This window comes from Myripristis murdjan, chromosome 8 (genome assembly GCF_902150065.1).
Source record: "Myripristis murdjan chromosome 8, fMyrMur1.1, whole genome shotgun sequence".
Lineage (NCBI taxonomy): Eukaryota > Metazoa > Chordata > Actinopteri > Holocentriformes > Holocentridae > Myripristis > Myripristis murdjan.
The window spans coordinates 6,984,162-7,001,220 of record NC_043987.1 but is presented as its reverse complement, the minus strand read 5'-3'; the positions used below and the strand labels follow the sequence as shown (position 1 = coordinate 7,001,220).

The 17,059-nt window shown below is 39.1% G+C and overlaps 1 protein-coding gene across 1 annotated transcript; it reads left to right on the top strand.

Moving 5' to 3' along the window:
* Positions 1–235: 235 nt before the first annotated feature.
* Positions 236–12,691, top strand: desi1a (desumoylating isopeptidase 1a). The gene is made up of 6 exons (XM_030058704.1): positions 236–483; positions 941–962; positions 3,629–3,698; positions 5,553–5,662; positions 5,786–5,908; positions 8,254–12,691. Exons 1-6 carry the CDS (start codon positions 393–395, stop codon positions 8,342–8,344), a joined length of 507 nt encoding a protein of 168 aa, XP_029914564.1. The 5' UTR covers positions 236–392; the 3' UTR covers positions 8,345–12,691.
* Positions 12,692–17,059: the final 4,368 nt, after the last annotated feature.

Here is a 17,059-nt window from a genome sequence, read left to right as displayed (position 1 = left end):
CACACACACACACACACACACACACACACACACACACACACACACACACACACACACAGCCTACACGCAAGCCGGTGTCACAATCAGCTGCTACAAGAGCAAGTCGTGTCAAGCAACTTAGCGATTACTCGAATAAAACGGAAGTGATGTCATTCCCTTCAAAATAAAAGCGTAGCGCGATCGCTCTCTGAGGTGTTGTTGTTGTTTTTTTATTTTGAAAGTTGTGGCCGGAAATCGTCTGGTTTATTTTTGTTCTTGCTGATTTGACACTGGTACCACAGAGGGGACCTCTCTCAGCTGTGCCGTTAGCAAGCATAGCTCGCCTGCTAACAGACAAGAAGAAGGAAGAAAAAAAAATCAAGCAAGCGGTGTTTCGGGGGATTTGACAAAAAATGGATAAGAATGCCACGAGGTACAGTGTACAGCTTTATATTTACGACCTGTCAAGAGGAATGGCTCGCAGCCTCAGTCCCATCATGTTAGGTGAGTGACAGATGGAAAATCTCATCCACCATGGGGACATTTCAGTGACAGTGACCAGCACCGGCTGATGATGCTCCCTGCAGTGTCTCATAACGCAGCTTTACTTGTATGACCGTGCAGTACAGGCCCGCTGATCTCACCTGCTATGATTTGGACATGATCCAGTTAAATTCTCTGCTTATGAAGTAGAAAAAATTATAATTGACGTGCATGTTAATTGTGAGGTGCACCGAAATGATGATATGTGAACGGTGTTGACATCCATATACTTAATATAAACTGTCAAAAGCCTCCACTTGTTAGAGCATGTTACGTAAGGCAGAGCACTAGTTAAACTTTCGTCTATTTTGTCTTCGGAACAAATTGTTCAGTGGTGGTGCTGTATTCCTGCTTGCACATGTCTCCAAGATGGAAACAATCGCCACCCTTCTCATTTCTGCTTTTCTTTTTGTTGCAGGAAAGCAGCTGGATGGCATCTGGTATGAATTCATTCTGTTTTGTTTGCTTTGTCAAGTCCAAGGCCCGGGACTTAAATGACAGGTTTACTCACAGTCTACTGGGTCATCAAAACAATTCACACTTCACATTTGGTTTATGCATTTATCCAAGAGATGAGATTTTTATATGCCACAAGCAAAGATCTATTCAGGAGAAAACATACTGCTCCTCATATGATTTGCAGGTCCATCAGAAATAGGCCAGTGACCCATTTCTGTTCCCTAAAGAAGAGGTTAAAAAATCAGGGCTTATGGAAAAAAACAGTCTAAACCACCGCTAGAAACAGCTGCTGGACCTTGAATTTCTGGGCCCATTTTGTTGTTTGTTGGTGGATTTTTCTTGTACCCATGGTGAATGTGTCACATGAGTCCTCAGTGATGTCATGTCTAGATATTTTAACAGCCACAGTGGAGTTTTGTAACAGTTTTTTCAGCTATCTAGAAGAGCTCATTCTTTCTAGATTCCCCAGTTTGCACTGACACCCAACTGTGCCACAGGGGAAAATCCACTGTAAAAGAGGAGGACATACCAGTTTCTCCACTAACAGTAGCCTAAAAATGCCATAAGCCTATACAGCTCTCAAAACATGTAGCTTTTTAGGATGAGTGCTGTAAGTTGTGTACCCTTGTGAAATGATATTTATAGTCTGCAACACCTACAACTTGTCATTGAGAATAATGCAACACTTACAACATTAAATAAAAAAGCTGATTGGCTGCCTTTGATTTAGTCATTGAACTTAGCATACTGGTATGTGGGCAGAAGACAGGTCACGAATCCAGCCCACCCACTGGTGCATCAAGGTAAATGTTTGAAGCATACCTACATAGAGTTGTCGATAGAATTTGTTGTTTGGCAGAAATTATGTATCCAAGGTATTAATATCACTGAGGATACTTAGTCTAAATGACTGTGGTGAAATCAAACAGCAGAGCCAAATATATTATAACAGCAAGTGGAACATTGCCCCTGTGTTGGCAAAATGGTTTTTCCCAGCCCCAGGTCTCTGGCAACAGGCTCTCATTCACTGTTACAGCAGCAGAATGAGAACGGTTAGGTTAAGAAACTGTGATGAAACAGCTCATTATATTACATAGTAGCTCATGATAGTGCTAAATGATTTGTCGATTGATCAACTAAAAATGTATTAATTGTTCAGTCTTTTTTTTGTGTGTGTCTGTCTTTTATCAAGTAAAAATACCAAACATTTGCAGGTGAAGTTCACAAATGCAAAGCTTGGCTTGCATTTCTCTATTTCATATCATTATAAAATGAACATTTTGCATTGTTTTGGGCTGCTGGTCACATTAAGTAAGTCATTTTAAGATGTTTTGTCATTATTTTTAGCATTTTATTAATGAAATGATTACTTAGGTAATTATAAAAACAACTAGTAGTTTCATCAGTCAGTTAAACAAATAGATTATTCAAATACATCAGTCAACATTGAAAATAATCGTTACGTGTAGCTTTAGCTCATTACAACAGCTTAGAATGTAGATAACATGTAATTGCAGACCACAATAAGTGAATATTTTTAAATATCAAATAAAGGAAATGTGAGGACATGGCACTCATATACATGTATACAAATGATTGGGGGTAATGTGAACTACTCATAGACATTAATAAACAGTCTATGACTAAAAATTAGACTAGAAATGTCTAAAGAGCTCCTGATCACAGTGACACAGTATAATTACAGCCACAACATGGGATAATTCAGGATGGAAACATTTATACAGTAACCTGCCATGACAGCTAAATTGCTCCTTAGTTGTTCAGTGAGATGTGAGACTCTCACTGCTTGAAAAACTGCCTTGCTCTTAGTACACTGTCACTGTTGCTCTCTGTAGCTCCACTAAACCAGCAGCTGGATACAACAAGTACAACTGATGTCTCAGTGCTGTTGAAAGTAATCCTGGAAAATGTAGGAAATCATTAACTCAAGTAGAAGTCGATTAGGGAGGTTCATAGGGGTGGGGAAAACAACTGATTCACTTCAGTATCGCCATTCTTTTTCTTTTCTTTTTTAAATTGATTTTTTTTTATTCCTGAATCGATATAATTGCTATAAATCCTAATATCGAATCACAAAACTTAAGAGCTTAAATACTTAAATACTTGATGTGTGTTGTTTTTGAAAATATAACTCATGATAGACAGTCTTCAGAAGTTCATGATTCAACTTTTCCCTTGGTTTAGTCTCAAAAAAACAAAAAAAACAAAACAATAAAAAACACAATAAATTGTAGTTCTGAATTGCAATACATATATTGTAAGTATTGTGATAGTATTGAATCAGGAGATAAGTATGTTCCAGCCCTAGAAGTTCAGGGCAAACAGGCACACTGAAACCAAAGTTACAACACTGTATGTCAAAAGTTTAGTTCAAAATGACATATTTGTGATATTTAACAGTATTAGAGGGTGTTTTTTTCTGTCTTCAGTATTATCTATACTAGTATTTACTAAAGGCTCACAATTTATGTTAAAGGCAGTCATCACTGTTGGCTTAATTGTGCATACAGTTGGAGCCAGGTTGTGGCTTCCTAGCCTATAAAAAGGTGTTGAGTTGTAACTGGGCAGTACAGACTAGTTGTGTGGCCTGTTGTTTATGCCTGTGATATCTGTGTTCTCCTTCCAGGCACACGGCCATAGTTGTGTACGGAGATGAGTTCTTCTTCGGAGGGGTGGGGATCTCCAGCTGTTCACCGGTAAGACTGTAACAGGGGATTCGACTCCTGTTTCACGTATTTCTTCAAATGAGCTCACGAAGAAAATGTAGGCCAAGCACCTCTCACTGCTGCACAAATAAAGCAGGCAAGGGATTTTCAAACTTTTTGGTGCTAAGGCTATGGCCCACTTCCGTTAGACATAAATCCCAAGGTGTACAAAGTTTCTAGACAAGTGTACTACATAAAGCCTGGAAACCCGGAGGTAGAGAGAGCCACTAATACCTGAAAATTTGCTGGTTTGATTCCTGGGACTCAGTGGAGTTTTCCTAATACTGAGCCTGACTGAGTTAGGCACTTAATCCCAGGTACTGCACAGGAGATGTCTGACTACTCTTCTAAAATACTGTACATATGAGTAGAGGGCCAGGGACAAGTATATTTAAGAAACATGTGGTATAAATTGACTTATCACTTAATCTTAATCTTCACCCTCTAGAAAGATAGGTCATTCCAGAAGTTATTTTGTGCTAAAATGCTAAAATGTTGTAATTTACATTTTGGCTGTACCCACTTTCTCTCAACCCGCCTAGTTACTCCTAATTCAGTTGGTAATTCTCCACATCAGAATCAACAATAATGTCCAAGTGTGCACACAAGGAATTAGACTCTTGTTTACAGTAGCCTCTAGTACTTACATATGCCACACAAAATAATAGGCAGAAAGACAAAATAAATAACTAAATAAATAATAAAAAAAAATAGAATACTGGAAGGATGGAAGGAAGTATATGTACAACAAGTTATGTCACAACTACACAAAGCATTATGGCTGAATAATTTAGGACCAAAGTTTTTCCAGCTGAGAAAAAGTGCTCAAAATGTTATATGTTTTGTTGCTGTGTTGCATTACTGACTACTGAGGCCACTTTGGTGTAAAAGAAATTGCTATCTCTTGGTCTTCTACGATGGATTAGTCCCTGAATGATCGTTGAACTTTGGGCTTAAAGATGAGTCTAGAAACAAGCCCTGCTCTTCTTAGGTGCCGGCACCAAAACCATATGTTTAGTGTTATGTTTTAGATATCTAAAAAAAGCTATCAAACTCCATTGCAGTGTGTGATGAAAATATGATGTGACATGATGTCTACATTTGGCTTGTTGTTAATGAAAATTTTAAAAAACGCCACAAAGTAGAGAAAAAAGTTCAGCAACGCACAGTGTGACTGTGCTAGCAGCTCTTTTTCAGCCGTCACAACCTGTTTTAGAGTGCATTTTTCCTTTAATTATTTAACTGCAATGCACAGTCATAAGTTGCATAACCTAGTTGATAAACAGCACAGGACTTGTTGGTGATTTTAGAGCAGGCTACACAGAAAACTACAGATCAGGATGCACTTAATAACCTGAGATCCTACTGCTTGTTTGTTGTGTCACTGTCTTGATCAGAGTTTTTAGACCCAGGCTGCTTTTTTCACTGCACTGCACTGTGTTGTTGTGCTTGGAGGTCCCACATTGTCTGTCAGCTATTGAGAAAACAGAAGGAGATGCCGCTCCCCTGGAGGGTAGCTGAGCCTCCGTGGCAGGGAGGGTAGCAGTTGCAAGAGCAGTTGCACTTTTGGAACTCTTTATTCTCCTTGGCTTCAGATCAATAAATAAACTTAAAATACTGGACTACTGGAATTCCGTTGATCTTTGGACTTAATGATTTTTTTTTTCATGTGTAACAGGATTGTTTCCCATCTCCTGTATAGCTAATGGACCATTTAAAGATGACTGCTAATTTCAGTAATCCTCGCATAATGATTTGGCACTGAAAGATCTTTTTGCAGTGTTAGATGGGTTTTAATGCAAGTGTTTATTTTGCTGTATGTGTGTGTGTGTGTGTGTGTGTCAGGGTGGGACAATGCTCGGCCCTCCAGACACAGTAGTGGAGCTAGGAGAGACCGAGGTGTCAGAAGAGATCTTCATGGATTACCTCTCTTCCTTGGGAGAAAGCACATACAGGTCGTATTGTATTTGTGTATTTGACTTTTGTCCCTAAAAAATTGTTTTTGATGTAAACAGTTATGGTTATATGTTGTTGTGTTTTCTGATGCATGAACATTCCTCCTCTCTTCCTTCGTCCAGAGGTGACAGGTATCGGCTGTTTGAGCACAACTGCAACACCTTCACCAACGAGGTAGCTCAGTTCCTCACCGGCAGGCCCATCCCCTCCTACATCACCGACCTCCCGTCTGAGGTTCTCTCCACGTGAGTCTCTCTCTCTTATTTGCCAGTCTGCCCCGGCTTTTAAGTGAGTGCACATGAAGTCAAGGTCCAAAATTACTATCCACCAAACACCAGATTGTGGTAAATCTTGTCTTTAATGCATAAATCAAAAGAGTCACCTTCCACATTAACTGGCATATATACCGTAATGCCATATATACATTATGTATGGTTAACTAGACTAAGAGTTAATATTTAGAAGTGAAATATGCTAACTTAAGTGCGTGCTTATGTGCGTCTATATAGCTATGCTTCAAAATTCTTGCAATTATGTATTCAGTTGCACTTCATAATGAATCACAAACATCCACCTAGTAAGTTTTAAATTCACAACAGTAGCTGATCTTATACAGAAAATAGCTTTGAAAACAGGTTTGGTGACATATTATCCTAGATATGTATTGTATATTTAATATTTTGGTGGGTAAAAATTATTCTTAGCTACATTTTTTAAAATTTGACCAGCCTTTGGAAGGTGAGCCAAGAGGTTAATTTCAGACACTGGATGTTTTTTACTGTGCACTGTGTCAGCTGCAGCGTTGCTCCATAGTTCAGAGGAACTGTTGTGAAACATCATTTTGCACACAAAGAATTTGTGTTTGGCCACCAGTCATTTGAGAGACACAAGTTTTTTTTGCCACAGTGTGCTCATTCAGTCTGATTTTGCTACACTTCTAAGAAAATAAGAAGAAACAGTCACGGTAGTAATAATACAGGAACCAGGGGATGCATAATGGACACCAATAGATTTATTTCACAGCAGCCATTCTAACATGAATAGCAGGGTAAGCACAGTTAATTACGAATCACATTAATTAAGGTTTCATTCCATTTAGGTCTAATGCTATGTTGCTGTGATGGACCTTCATGTTTGCAGTTTTTTTTTAAAATCCTGTTGCATTTATGTGCTTCAGAACTTGGAAGCAGAAATGCTGATGTCAGTAGTTTGTTAAGCTAATAGAGACTAGCTTTAGCCAACAAGTATGGTTTTTTCCACTGGTTCACAACAACAACACAGCTGAATGAACAGTGTTTAGGAACTATATGTATCAAAGATGACTTTGTGTTTCAAATTTTTAGATGTGGCTCGCTGAGATACAGTATTAGGCCATCAGATCAAATTTATTATCGCTCAACTCTGTGCTTTGGGCAGCCATTTTGAAACGTCATAATTGGGCCAGTTCATGAACTTTGATTTATCTGACTTGAGTAGACCACTTGGCAGGACGCTCATGTGTACTTGCTGGGAAACTGAAATAAACAATAAACCTGACATCACATTAACAGCGTATATCAGAGCCATGGTCCTGGTGTTGTTCATGCTGGTTCACTGGAAAGACTACTGGAAGGGAATTTAATGAATGTGAGTAGTTACACCTGTGTTTACCCTGCTATTTCATGTCTGCTGTGAGAGCCTTAAAGTCAGCATACAACCTTCATGGATTAATCCAGCTACCAGTTAAAAGTACTTATGTTTCATAAGCTGCCGTCAGAAGTTCCCTAAACATGACAGCTGCGTTAAATTAAGTGCCTCTGGAGACTGCCTCTCACACGCATGGTAGCTTAAAGTATTGTATTATGAGCAGTTGTGTTTTCCTCGGACATTTTTCCCAGTTAAGAAGTCTCTAAATTAGCATGTACCTATTGTGACTCAAATGCACCGTTTAATCCAATTTAAATGGAATTCTTTGAAGTGAAAGTACAGCTCTGTTTGGTGTGGTGGCCTGTCTTGCCTTTTAAGTTGTTGTAGTAGAGACACTGGCATAGTGATTGGAGTAAAGCCTCTCTTACACCAAAATGGAGAGACACAGTGAAACTAACTGAAACTAGCTTATTGATGAAAATATACAAGAACCAAAAACATATCAAGATTGTGAGGTGAGTCAGTCAGTGCTGTCAGTAGTGTCATCAGGTGTATAATAACCTGGCCAAAGCCAACCAAACAGAATCATGGTGCATGGAGGGATGGAGAACCGATTACCGACCTATTTAAGACCTGGGGACAGCCAGGTCTTAAATAATCCGGAGAGACTGTCTATGTGCTCCTAGTTGTACTGATGAACTCTCCACTACCTAGAACCTGCAAGGAAACACAAAAACACAGACAAAGAGAAAACACACAGGCCCTACTAGAGCTAGGAGGACTGACACATCACTAAAAACATAGTCTGAAAACCCCCTGTGGACACACATACATAAATATGTTGGGCATAGACACGCATACGTACACATGCAGCCACATTTGAATAAAGCTTAGATTTACGGAGCTAACCCTAAAATGTCAGCAATAATTTTATCATGCTTTTTATTCCTTTCCCTCCCTTTAGGCCATTTGGACAGATACTCCGACCCATCCTTGACTCCATCCACATTGCCCCTCCTGGGGGCAACGTCATCAACGGGGCAAGAAACAACTGAATTAGGTGCATACGAAATCACAGAGCATTCTCAAGGTCACTTCCATTGTAGTCAGTCAGTCAGAGGGAGTCTCAAACTGCTTTTTATTTCTTTCTCTCTCTATGCTGTAACAAAATTGCACACTTACATTGAAGCTGACAGCAATGTTGAAGGATAAAACTTAGATGAATGACCAGATGCCTTCCAAACCTAATGTCAGCAAGGTGGGAGGTTAATGTCAGCCACATGCTGGCTAAGATGTGCGTCTACTCAAACAGCCTCTTTGACAGGTAACCAACCAACGTTTGGAGATTCTCTCCTATTTTTGAAGTCTAGCTGGTTGGGAAATACTGAAAAAGGCTGTTAAAACCCTTGATTGTACCAGCATTTTTTTCCAGTGGGCAAAACAGCTGATTTCTTACACTGAGTGCTGGCTTTGAATGCTATTGGCTCATGACAGTTCAGTTCCATCTTATTATCAAGTGGGAAGCTGGATCAATCAAATTTCAGTAATGCCATATCAGGTTTCACAAGATGGCAGGGATGTATTATCTAATGTAGTTATCTTTTATGGTAAACAAGTCTCCATGGTGTGAGAACTGCCTGCTGCTGACTACAGTGGGATTAACCTTGGTGTCCACTCTAGCACAGATACTTTTTAAAGGAACAGTTCATGCAAATTTCTTCATACATACAGTACACACACACATCTATCCAGCTATCTCCCTTTGTAGATAGATAGATAGCAAAACTGAACTGTTCCTTTAATTCATGTATTGATTTTCAATGGATGCGGGTTAATGAAGAAATAAGAGGAGGAAGGTTGAATCTCAGCGGGTCTATTAATGTCAGTCCCATTTTTGCTTTTGTACTTGTATGCTTTTATTATACTTTTTGTTATTTGGTAGCTGGTATATTACCCAACACCAGCAATGCTGTAGTACCTGGAATGTTTTTATTATTTGACTGAAGTCCAAATCTTCTGTGGTTACCTACTGACCTTACATTACTTTCCCTAAGTCCTTGATATGACATGCAGTTGCCATGCACTGATACCTAACAGCATAGATTAGAGGGGGTATGAAGTCATAATGTCTTCCCTAAAGTATATCTTCACATATAACAGGGCAGTATCAGTTGATGGTAAATTCAGTTATTTCCACATATAAGTAAATACTGCATATCATTTGTTACTCAAACGTCTTTCTGATGTAACTGAATTCAAAGTCGGCTGAAGCTCAGCCCTGTTATATAGCAGATCAGTCAATGATGTAGATGTTTTACTTAACGTAGATGTTTTTCTTTGCAATAGTGATGGAGTTCATATGGGAAAACTGCGACCCACAATTAGCAACGCACCCCTCCCCTGAACCATGGTTGATTAGATATGGCTATTGCCAATATGTCATGTGCCTGAAAAAATTATATGAGGTTTGCTTGAGAACATGCAATTATATCGTTGAAATGTCAGGATAGGGATATTATGGATTCTCCCCAACCACTGTTACGTCTGCCGCCCCACATCTTGACTGTGAGCATGAAAACTCAAACACTCAAATCTGCTGTTCACACTCTTGACCCCTAGAGGAAGAACTCGACTGATTTTGGTGACCACAAATGTTTCTTCTAGCCCACTATCAATTTGTGCATGCAGTAATGTTATAATGTTATAATTCACTAATATTAACAAACAGCAAAATATGGTATGGAAGTGGTTTACTTTACATTGTGGCATAGATTAGGAGGATTGAATGCTGTCATTACTGGGGGCGACCATAATACAAGTTCCCAATGTGTGGTCAAACCATTGAAGGGTCAAAGTAACAAGATGCCATTCAGGTCATTATGGGGTTTTACCCTGTTGTCATTCAGCAACAGCACATGTCTCGTTGGAAAATGTTACTCATTTGAATCTTGCACTTGAAAGACTGCAGATTGTGGTTCTTGATCTTTCCAGGGGTTGGGTATGTTTTTATAAATACATTTTCCATTGGTCTGCCATTCATATAATTCAAAATAAGAGCACATTCACAGATTTTTAACTGTAAAACTGACACAGTGGTATCATTTAACTCCCATGGGTATGGGAACGCTGCCTTGTGTACTCTCTCAACCTAACAGTGACGTTTGAGTCCTTTAACAGCCACCAGAGTGTATTTGGTATACAATGCATCTCTGTGCCTTCACTTCCCTCTGCTTGGCCACAGTCACGCTGTTTGTGTTTGGCATGTTAAGCATGCAGCATAGACAGCGTCTGCCAGTGCAGTTTGCATTAAGAATCCTTAGCACAGCACGTATTAGGTGAAGGACATTAGAGGTAGCAAGGATCCTTCAGCTCCACAACATTCATGTAGTAAAACAAGTCAAATATTAAAGTATAGATCAATGAGTGACTGAAATCATGAGTCAGTAATACACACTATACAATATACCCCATATAATTCTTATCTATAAATATATAGCAGTAGCAAAATCACAGGATAAACAACATCATAGAACGTTAATGTCACCAACAAATTGTAGTTCTGCATTTAGTGGACTATTGGCATCTCTGGATAGAGTAACGCTTTGTCCAGCCTCTACTCTCTTTACAATTACAATGCCTCTGATTGTCCATGTGCGCCAACAGATGTACTACACATAGGTATATAATTTGTAAAGGATAGTGTAGAAACTGTCACTAATTATCGCAGGTCCCTTTCAGGGTGATACAAAACCAGACTGTATATTTTCCCTCTTATTACACAGCTATGAAAGAAAGCAATAATGTAACACAAAATATTAAAGGATCATACCAGTGATTTTGAATGTCTGGCCAATGTACTGCAAGTTACCATTATTTTACATTGCGACAACCCATTTTTCAAATCATGCGGGGGTGCAAAAGATTTCACAACATATTTTCATAATCTCTCAGTTTTGGAATTAGAATTTTGTCCTGCCCCTGCAGCTAACAAAGTCGTCACTATTCATAAACCACAGAGCTGATAACTGGCATTTCCCTAGGGACTATTTTCCAATAGTGGGACCATATCATTCCGCCCATTTTCAAGTCATCAAAACACAGCAGTGCTGCTGCTTCAAAACTAACGTGGGCGACTTTTTTACAGTGATGAATACTGGTTTGAAAAATGTTGAAAAATGAAGTCTCTGTTAGTTCATTTTCATATCATAGTGGAATGAATGGAAACCAGTGTTCAAAAATATGACTGCTTTCTTTGGTAAAAGCAGACATATGAAATATATATATTTTGTAAACATGCAAAATCACTGGTATCCTCCTTTTAATTTTGAAAGGATTTTTGCTCAAACAAATAGTTCATAGATGCTTTTGATGTTGACAACAACTAATGTTAGACCTAGAAGGCTTTGGGCATAAAAAAAATTCAATTAGCCCACCACACTTGTTGCTTCCTTCTGGCTTTCTTCTCTTTTCTAGAGATAATTCAGCTTCCAGCAACTAATTTAAACGTTTCATGTTTCCCTAAAAAATTAAGTCATGTCCACACTATCTCAGCTCCAGCAGGTATTGGTGCTAGCTAGCTTGATGAATGGTAGTAAATAGAGCGGACCTTCTTTGTGGACTGATATATCACAGTGACCGTCCAGAACAACAGTCAGTTATTCATTATGCTGATCATGATCCAGGAATATGGGACCACAGAATGCTGCGACTGACCAATCAGAACTGAATTTTTCACAGTGCCGTGTACAAGACAAAATAATGCATTTGCAGATCATGTTTTAGACAATTCTAAGTAATGTGTGGTACATTTGTACATATGAACACACTTTCTGGCAGTAGGTGAGCCTCTGTTGTTTTCCTGTCTAAACAAGGAGTGGAGGATGGAATAAATAGCACAGAAATATAAGAAATTTTAAAGGGTAATCAGGCTGATATTAATTTCAGTGTGGCTCTTGCAAAAGAAGACATTTTCCAAATAATTACCTTAAAATTTGTCGTTATTTTGTCTCCTTTTAGGAGAACAACTTAATGTTAAGTTTAGAAGGAGTTCCCCTATAAGCTTTATGTTTCTTTGGGCCTTTGCCTGTATTTGTCATGCTCACTATTTATTACTAACAGCCTTCTGCTAAGCAACTAAATGACAAGTTACCTGACCACTGAAATGTATTATTGTAGAAGTTAACCCTTTTTTTTTTGCCCTAATGTAACGTTATTGTCTGTTCTTTAAATCCAATTGCTGGCTGCTACCTGTAATGTGAGATTGCAACAGATATTTATGAATATTATATTATTCTCTGTTTAAGTTATTTCACTATGTTATGTTTATGCGTATCATTTTTATTGTTTGTGTAATTGTTTTTTTGTAATTCTATCTACACATAAAGCCATTGACTGCAAATTTTTTACCATTTTGGATGTCATTTGACTGTTTCAGAGAGCCTGTGGTTACTGTCCCGTAGTTTAATGTGACAATCTGAAGTCGTACACAAGCAAGAAATCTGCTAATGTTTCCACAAAGATCACAAATCACACTGCTTGAATATGACACAAATCATGGACCAAAAATACACGTACACTCACACACACACACACACACACACACACACACCAATAAATACTCAGTCTTGAAGAGTTTTCAAGATGATTGAGATGTGTGAGATGCATAGTGCTGGCTGTGGTTGGTGAACTGGAGAAAGCAAGGGGTGGGGGGTGTAGTGTAGCTTCACTGCAATTCTCCAGGCATCCACCAAGAGGCACCGTCGTTCTTTCTAAGTTAGTGGTGCCTGTTGTGCATGTAGAGGGGGTTCAGCAATGGTTTTTGTCCAGTAGTTTGATCAATTACTGTCAAAATGCTACTGATCCCTCAAACGCTCCTTCTGACTCCTCTCAATTGCCAGTAACAGACAGCTGATGTAGTGGGCAGCTCTCAGCTATGAATTACTATATCAATCCTCAAGGAGGAGTGGATGAGAGGGAAACTCTTGCCGTGAAAATTAAAAGGGTTAGTACACATGTGTCAAACTGGTACCATGGAGCATGGAGGGCTGAGAGCCTGCAGATTAGTCCCTTCTCTTTGCCTGGAGGTGAGGTGATCAGTGATCACCTGGTGGAGTTTTTGGTTGGAATCAAAACCTGCAGCCTCTTGGCCCTGCATGGCACCAGTTTGACACCTCTGGATTAAAAGATCAAAGATATGCACTGACAACCTTTTGAGGCAATGTACAGTAAGTGGAAAATAAAGCTTCAGTCATCAGACTTTGGAATGGGCAAAAAAAGACCAAATCAGTGAAATATGATGGTAATGGTACGATGATGCTTGACATTTTACTAATTTGCATTGCTTTTAAATGATACCAGTGTATTATGACCTTAGAGTGTCGAGAATGTGTTTACCTATGGCTTCTAGGCCCAAGTGAGTCTAAGTAGAATTAAATCAATTAAATTAAATATCAGAAGCCTCAGGTCATTAACTGAATTAATCTTTTGCCCTTTGGTTCATGGCACCTGACCTTTTAAACCAAGTTCATCTTCTGGACTGGTTTGAAGCAGCTTGGAATATTCCACAGAGATCATAACAATGATTTAGTTTCATCATTCAGTCATTTATAGTTTATCACAAAAAATACCTGATCATTTGGTCAACCAGATGTCCCAGTAGGGCTGGAATGTTTGGTATTTTAATTGATAAATGACAAACATTAGTCTATTATCAAAATTACAATTGATACATTTTGATTAACTGACTAATCAACTTATAGTTTCACCAGTCAGTTGTCAAAATTAATCTTTTTTTTTTTTTGCTCTGTGATCTCAATCATTTTGTTAGAGCATGTATCACTTTTCCACATGGTGGACACGTCAGTCTGGAGCGGAGCTGTTCATTTGCAAACAGATGTTGAGCAGACTTGGTCAGTGGCCTTTAGCTCAGCACTCCTCCTGAGAGAGAGTGGATAATGAATGCACACAGGCCCAGACCTATCCTTGCTCACTGCGGGTAAGAAGCTGAATCAGCTCGGTTAGTACCAGAATTATGAGCGCCTGTGTGATGTTTGACGCACGTTAACCTTCCATCCAACCTCAAGGGTAATGTAGAGCCGGGCCAAAGTCGTTAGCATGGCACTACCTCTGTGACAAAACCCCGGTGAGTCACGCTGGCTCTCCTGCTGTGGTGACAAATCCTTCCATGATGACACATAAGGGCAACCTGGCTTTCCATATAAAGGCCCTGCTCTAAACGGGTACAAACTGAGCTATGCAGAGCTGAAAATCCTAAATAAGTAATATACACGCAACATTATTGTGTTTTATTGTATTGGATGCTCATGTGTGTACTGTATTTTTAATGAGTCAAATAAAATCAATCAATCAATCAATCAAACATCACATGCAAAAAAAAAAAAAAAAAAAAAAAAAAAAACATGGCCCCATCACAAAACCATGCAGCATAAAAATAAAACAAAAAAGCAAAAGCAGGTAAAAAGTAAAATGCTGTCAGTGCAAATGCCAGCATGCAGTATTTCACTAGTTTCTATACTGCACAGATCATAAGTTAATGAGAATATCTGGGCTCATAAAGGTGGGTCACATAGTCACTGGGGATGTTTATTGAGAGTCTGGATGGCTCACTGGAAAAGGCTCTGCTACACTGAAATCCAACAGAATCTTCAGTCATGTCATGACAAACACCTGTGTTTACCTGCTAGTTCAAGATGGCTGCTGTGAACAAGGTCTACTTCAAGTGTGTTGGCTCCACTCAGGGATGTAGTGGAGTGAACAACACTGAACATACTTTACCCATCATTTGATATGCAAAAGAGGATTTACTCAGATTTTAGTCTGGTTGTTTAAGGAGTGGAGGATTAAGCCTCCACCTATAGGATGCTTTTACTTTATTGGGGTACTGATACTCCATGGCATAGATGGGTGGATAACAAAAAAATATCTATAGGCAGGTGGGAGTAAAAGCAACAGCCCCTGTCTCTGGGGTGTAACTGCCTCCAAACATCTGTCAAATTGAAATTCCCTATGAAAGAAATTGTTCATTTATCTGCCTTGGTGAGAGAAGTTGCTGTTTCAAATGATCTATGGAGAACTGTGTCTAGACAAAAACTGAAATCCCCTCCGATTAGAAGCACAGCAGACGCCTGTGCTGTATGGAGGAAAATATTTGAAATAAATGCAGGATCATCAAAGTTAGGAGCAGAGATGTTCACCAGTGACCAGCACTCAGAGGACATATTCTGCTGGGCAAATACAAACCTGCCCCTGGGGTCAAATGTCTTCTTGGGCACTAGAAAGAGGAAACTTCTGTTTCTAAGGATTGCAGCTCTTGCTTTGGTATTAAAGGAAGATGCAAACACTGGACCAACCCACTCTCTCTGGAGTTTCTTATGTTCACTATCTGAGAGGTGTGTTTCCTGGAAGTCCTCAATATCTGTGTCAAGTTTCTTTAAGTGTGTGTACACCCTCTTCCTTTTGGTTGGCCTATTCAGGCCCTTGGTATTTACCATTATAAACTGAACAGGGTTCATCATAGATCATATTATATTCATGCTATCCATTCATGCTTCTCTGTCACATCACAAATCTAGGATGTACTGTTGCACAGTGTGGTGACTTTGATATCTCTCAAAATGAAAAATTACCCAAATAAAAACTGTACAAGCACAAGCACACACTGAACACATACCAACATTTTGCCCCAAACTTGCCTCTGTAAGGTCCCATATTGACCATATTGAGTACTCTATTAGATTAAAAAAAAAAAAAAAAAAAAAAAAGTGTTCACTTTTAATTGGATATTCATTTTAAAATGAGGAAGTGAAAAAACAACTGATATGTGCATGAAATTTAGAGTTGTTGTAATTCACTGAACAATAAAAGCCGTGCTTGCTTTTCTATCTTTTGCATGGCGAGTAAAAATAAAAGTTTGCTGTTTTACAGTTGAAAAACATTGTATCTTAGCAACAAGGACCAGTGGGCTCAGCTAAGCTCAGGAAAGCTGTACTGCCACCCTGCGGATTCAGGGGGAACTGCCACATTCAAAAGAGGGATTGAAATCGTTTTTTCTGTCCTGTCTTAGATCAGCAAAATTAATTTGCTGATTTAGCAGTCGTACTAGGTGGTTACATAACAAGGACTCAAGTACTTGCTCCCATCCGTAATGAAGAATATCTGATCAAGTCATCACCGACCAATAAGTGCTTTACCTCTGGATAACTTCAGTGATGTGGCTGCCTCCTGTGGCTCTTCACTGTTGAACACAGAGTGTGAGCCAGAGAGGACAGCCAGGGCACAGCTGAAATCTCATTGTTCACTCAGAGGAGGTTGGAGGACAACTCTGTCCTCAACGGACAGCATCCCCTCCTGAAAGTTAAGGTGACACTGCGCAGCCTTCAATGTGATAAGGTTTAACATGTCACATGAAAACATGTAAATACATGGCATTCAATAGTGACAGACATGAGGTCCCACCTTAAAGCTGCTAGAGACATCACTAATCAATGTCCAGCAGCTGCTGCAAGGCTCGCTTTAACACCTGACATCCGGAAAACTTCCACTTTAGGAAGATTATCATGTTCATACTACAGAATCTCTGCAACTCAATGGACCATCCAGAGGCAAACAAAGTCTGATTTACAAGCCTTCATGCTAATCTCATATTCCAAAAAACAAAAGCCATCTCTGATTCAGTGTAAAAAATGAAGCTCCGTGCTTTTACAGCAAAACTCAGTCAAATGTTGTGTGTGATTACTGTCAATATTTGTAAA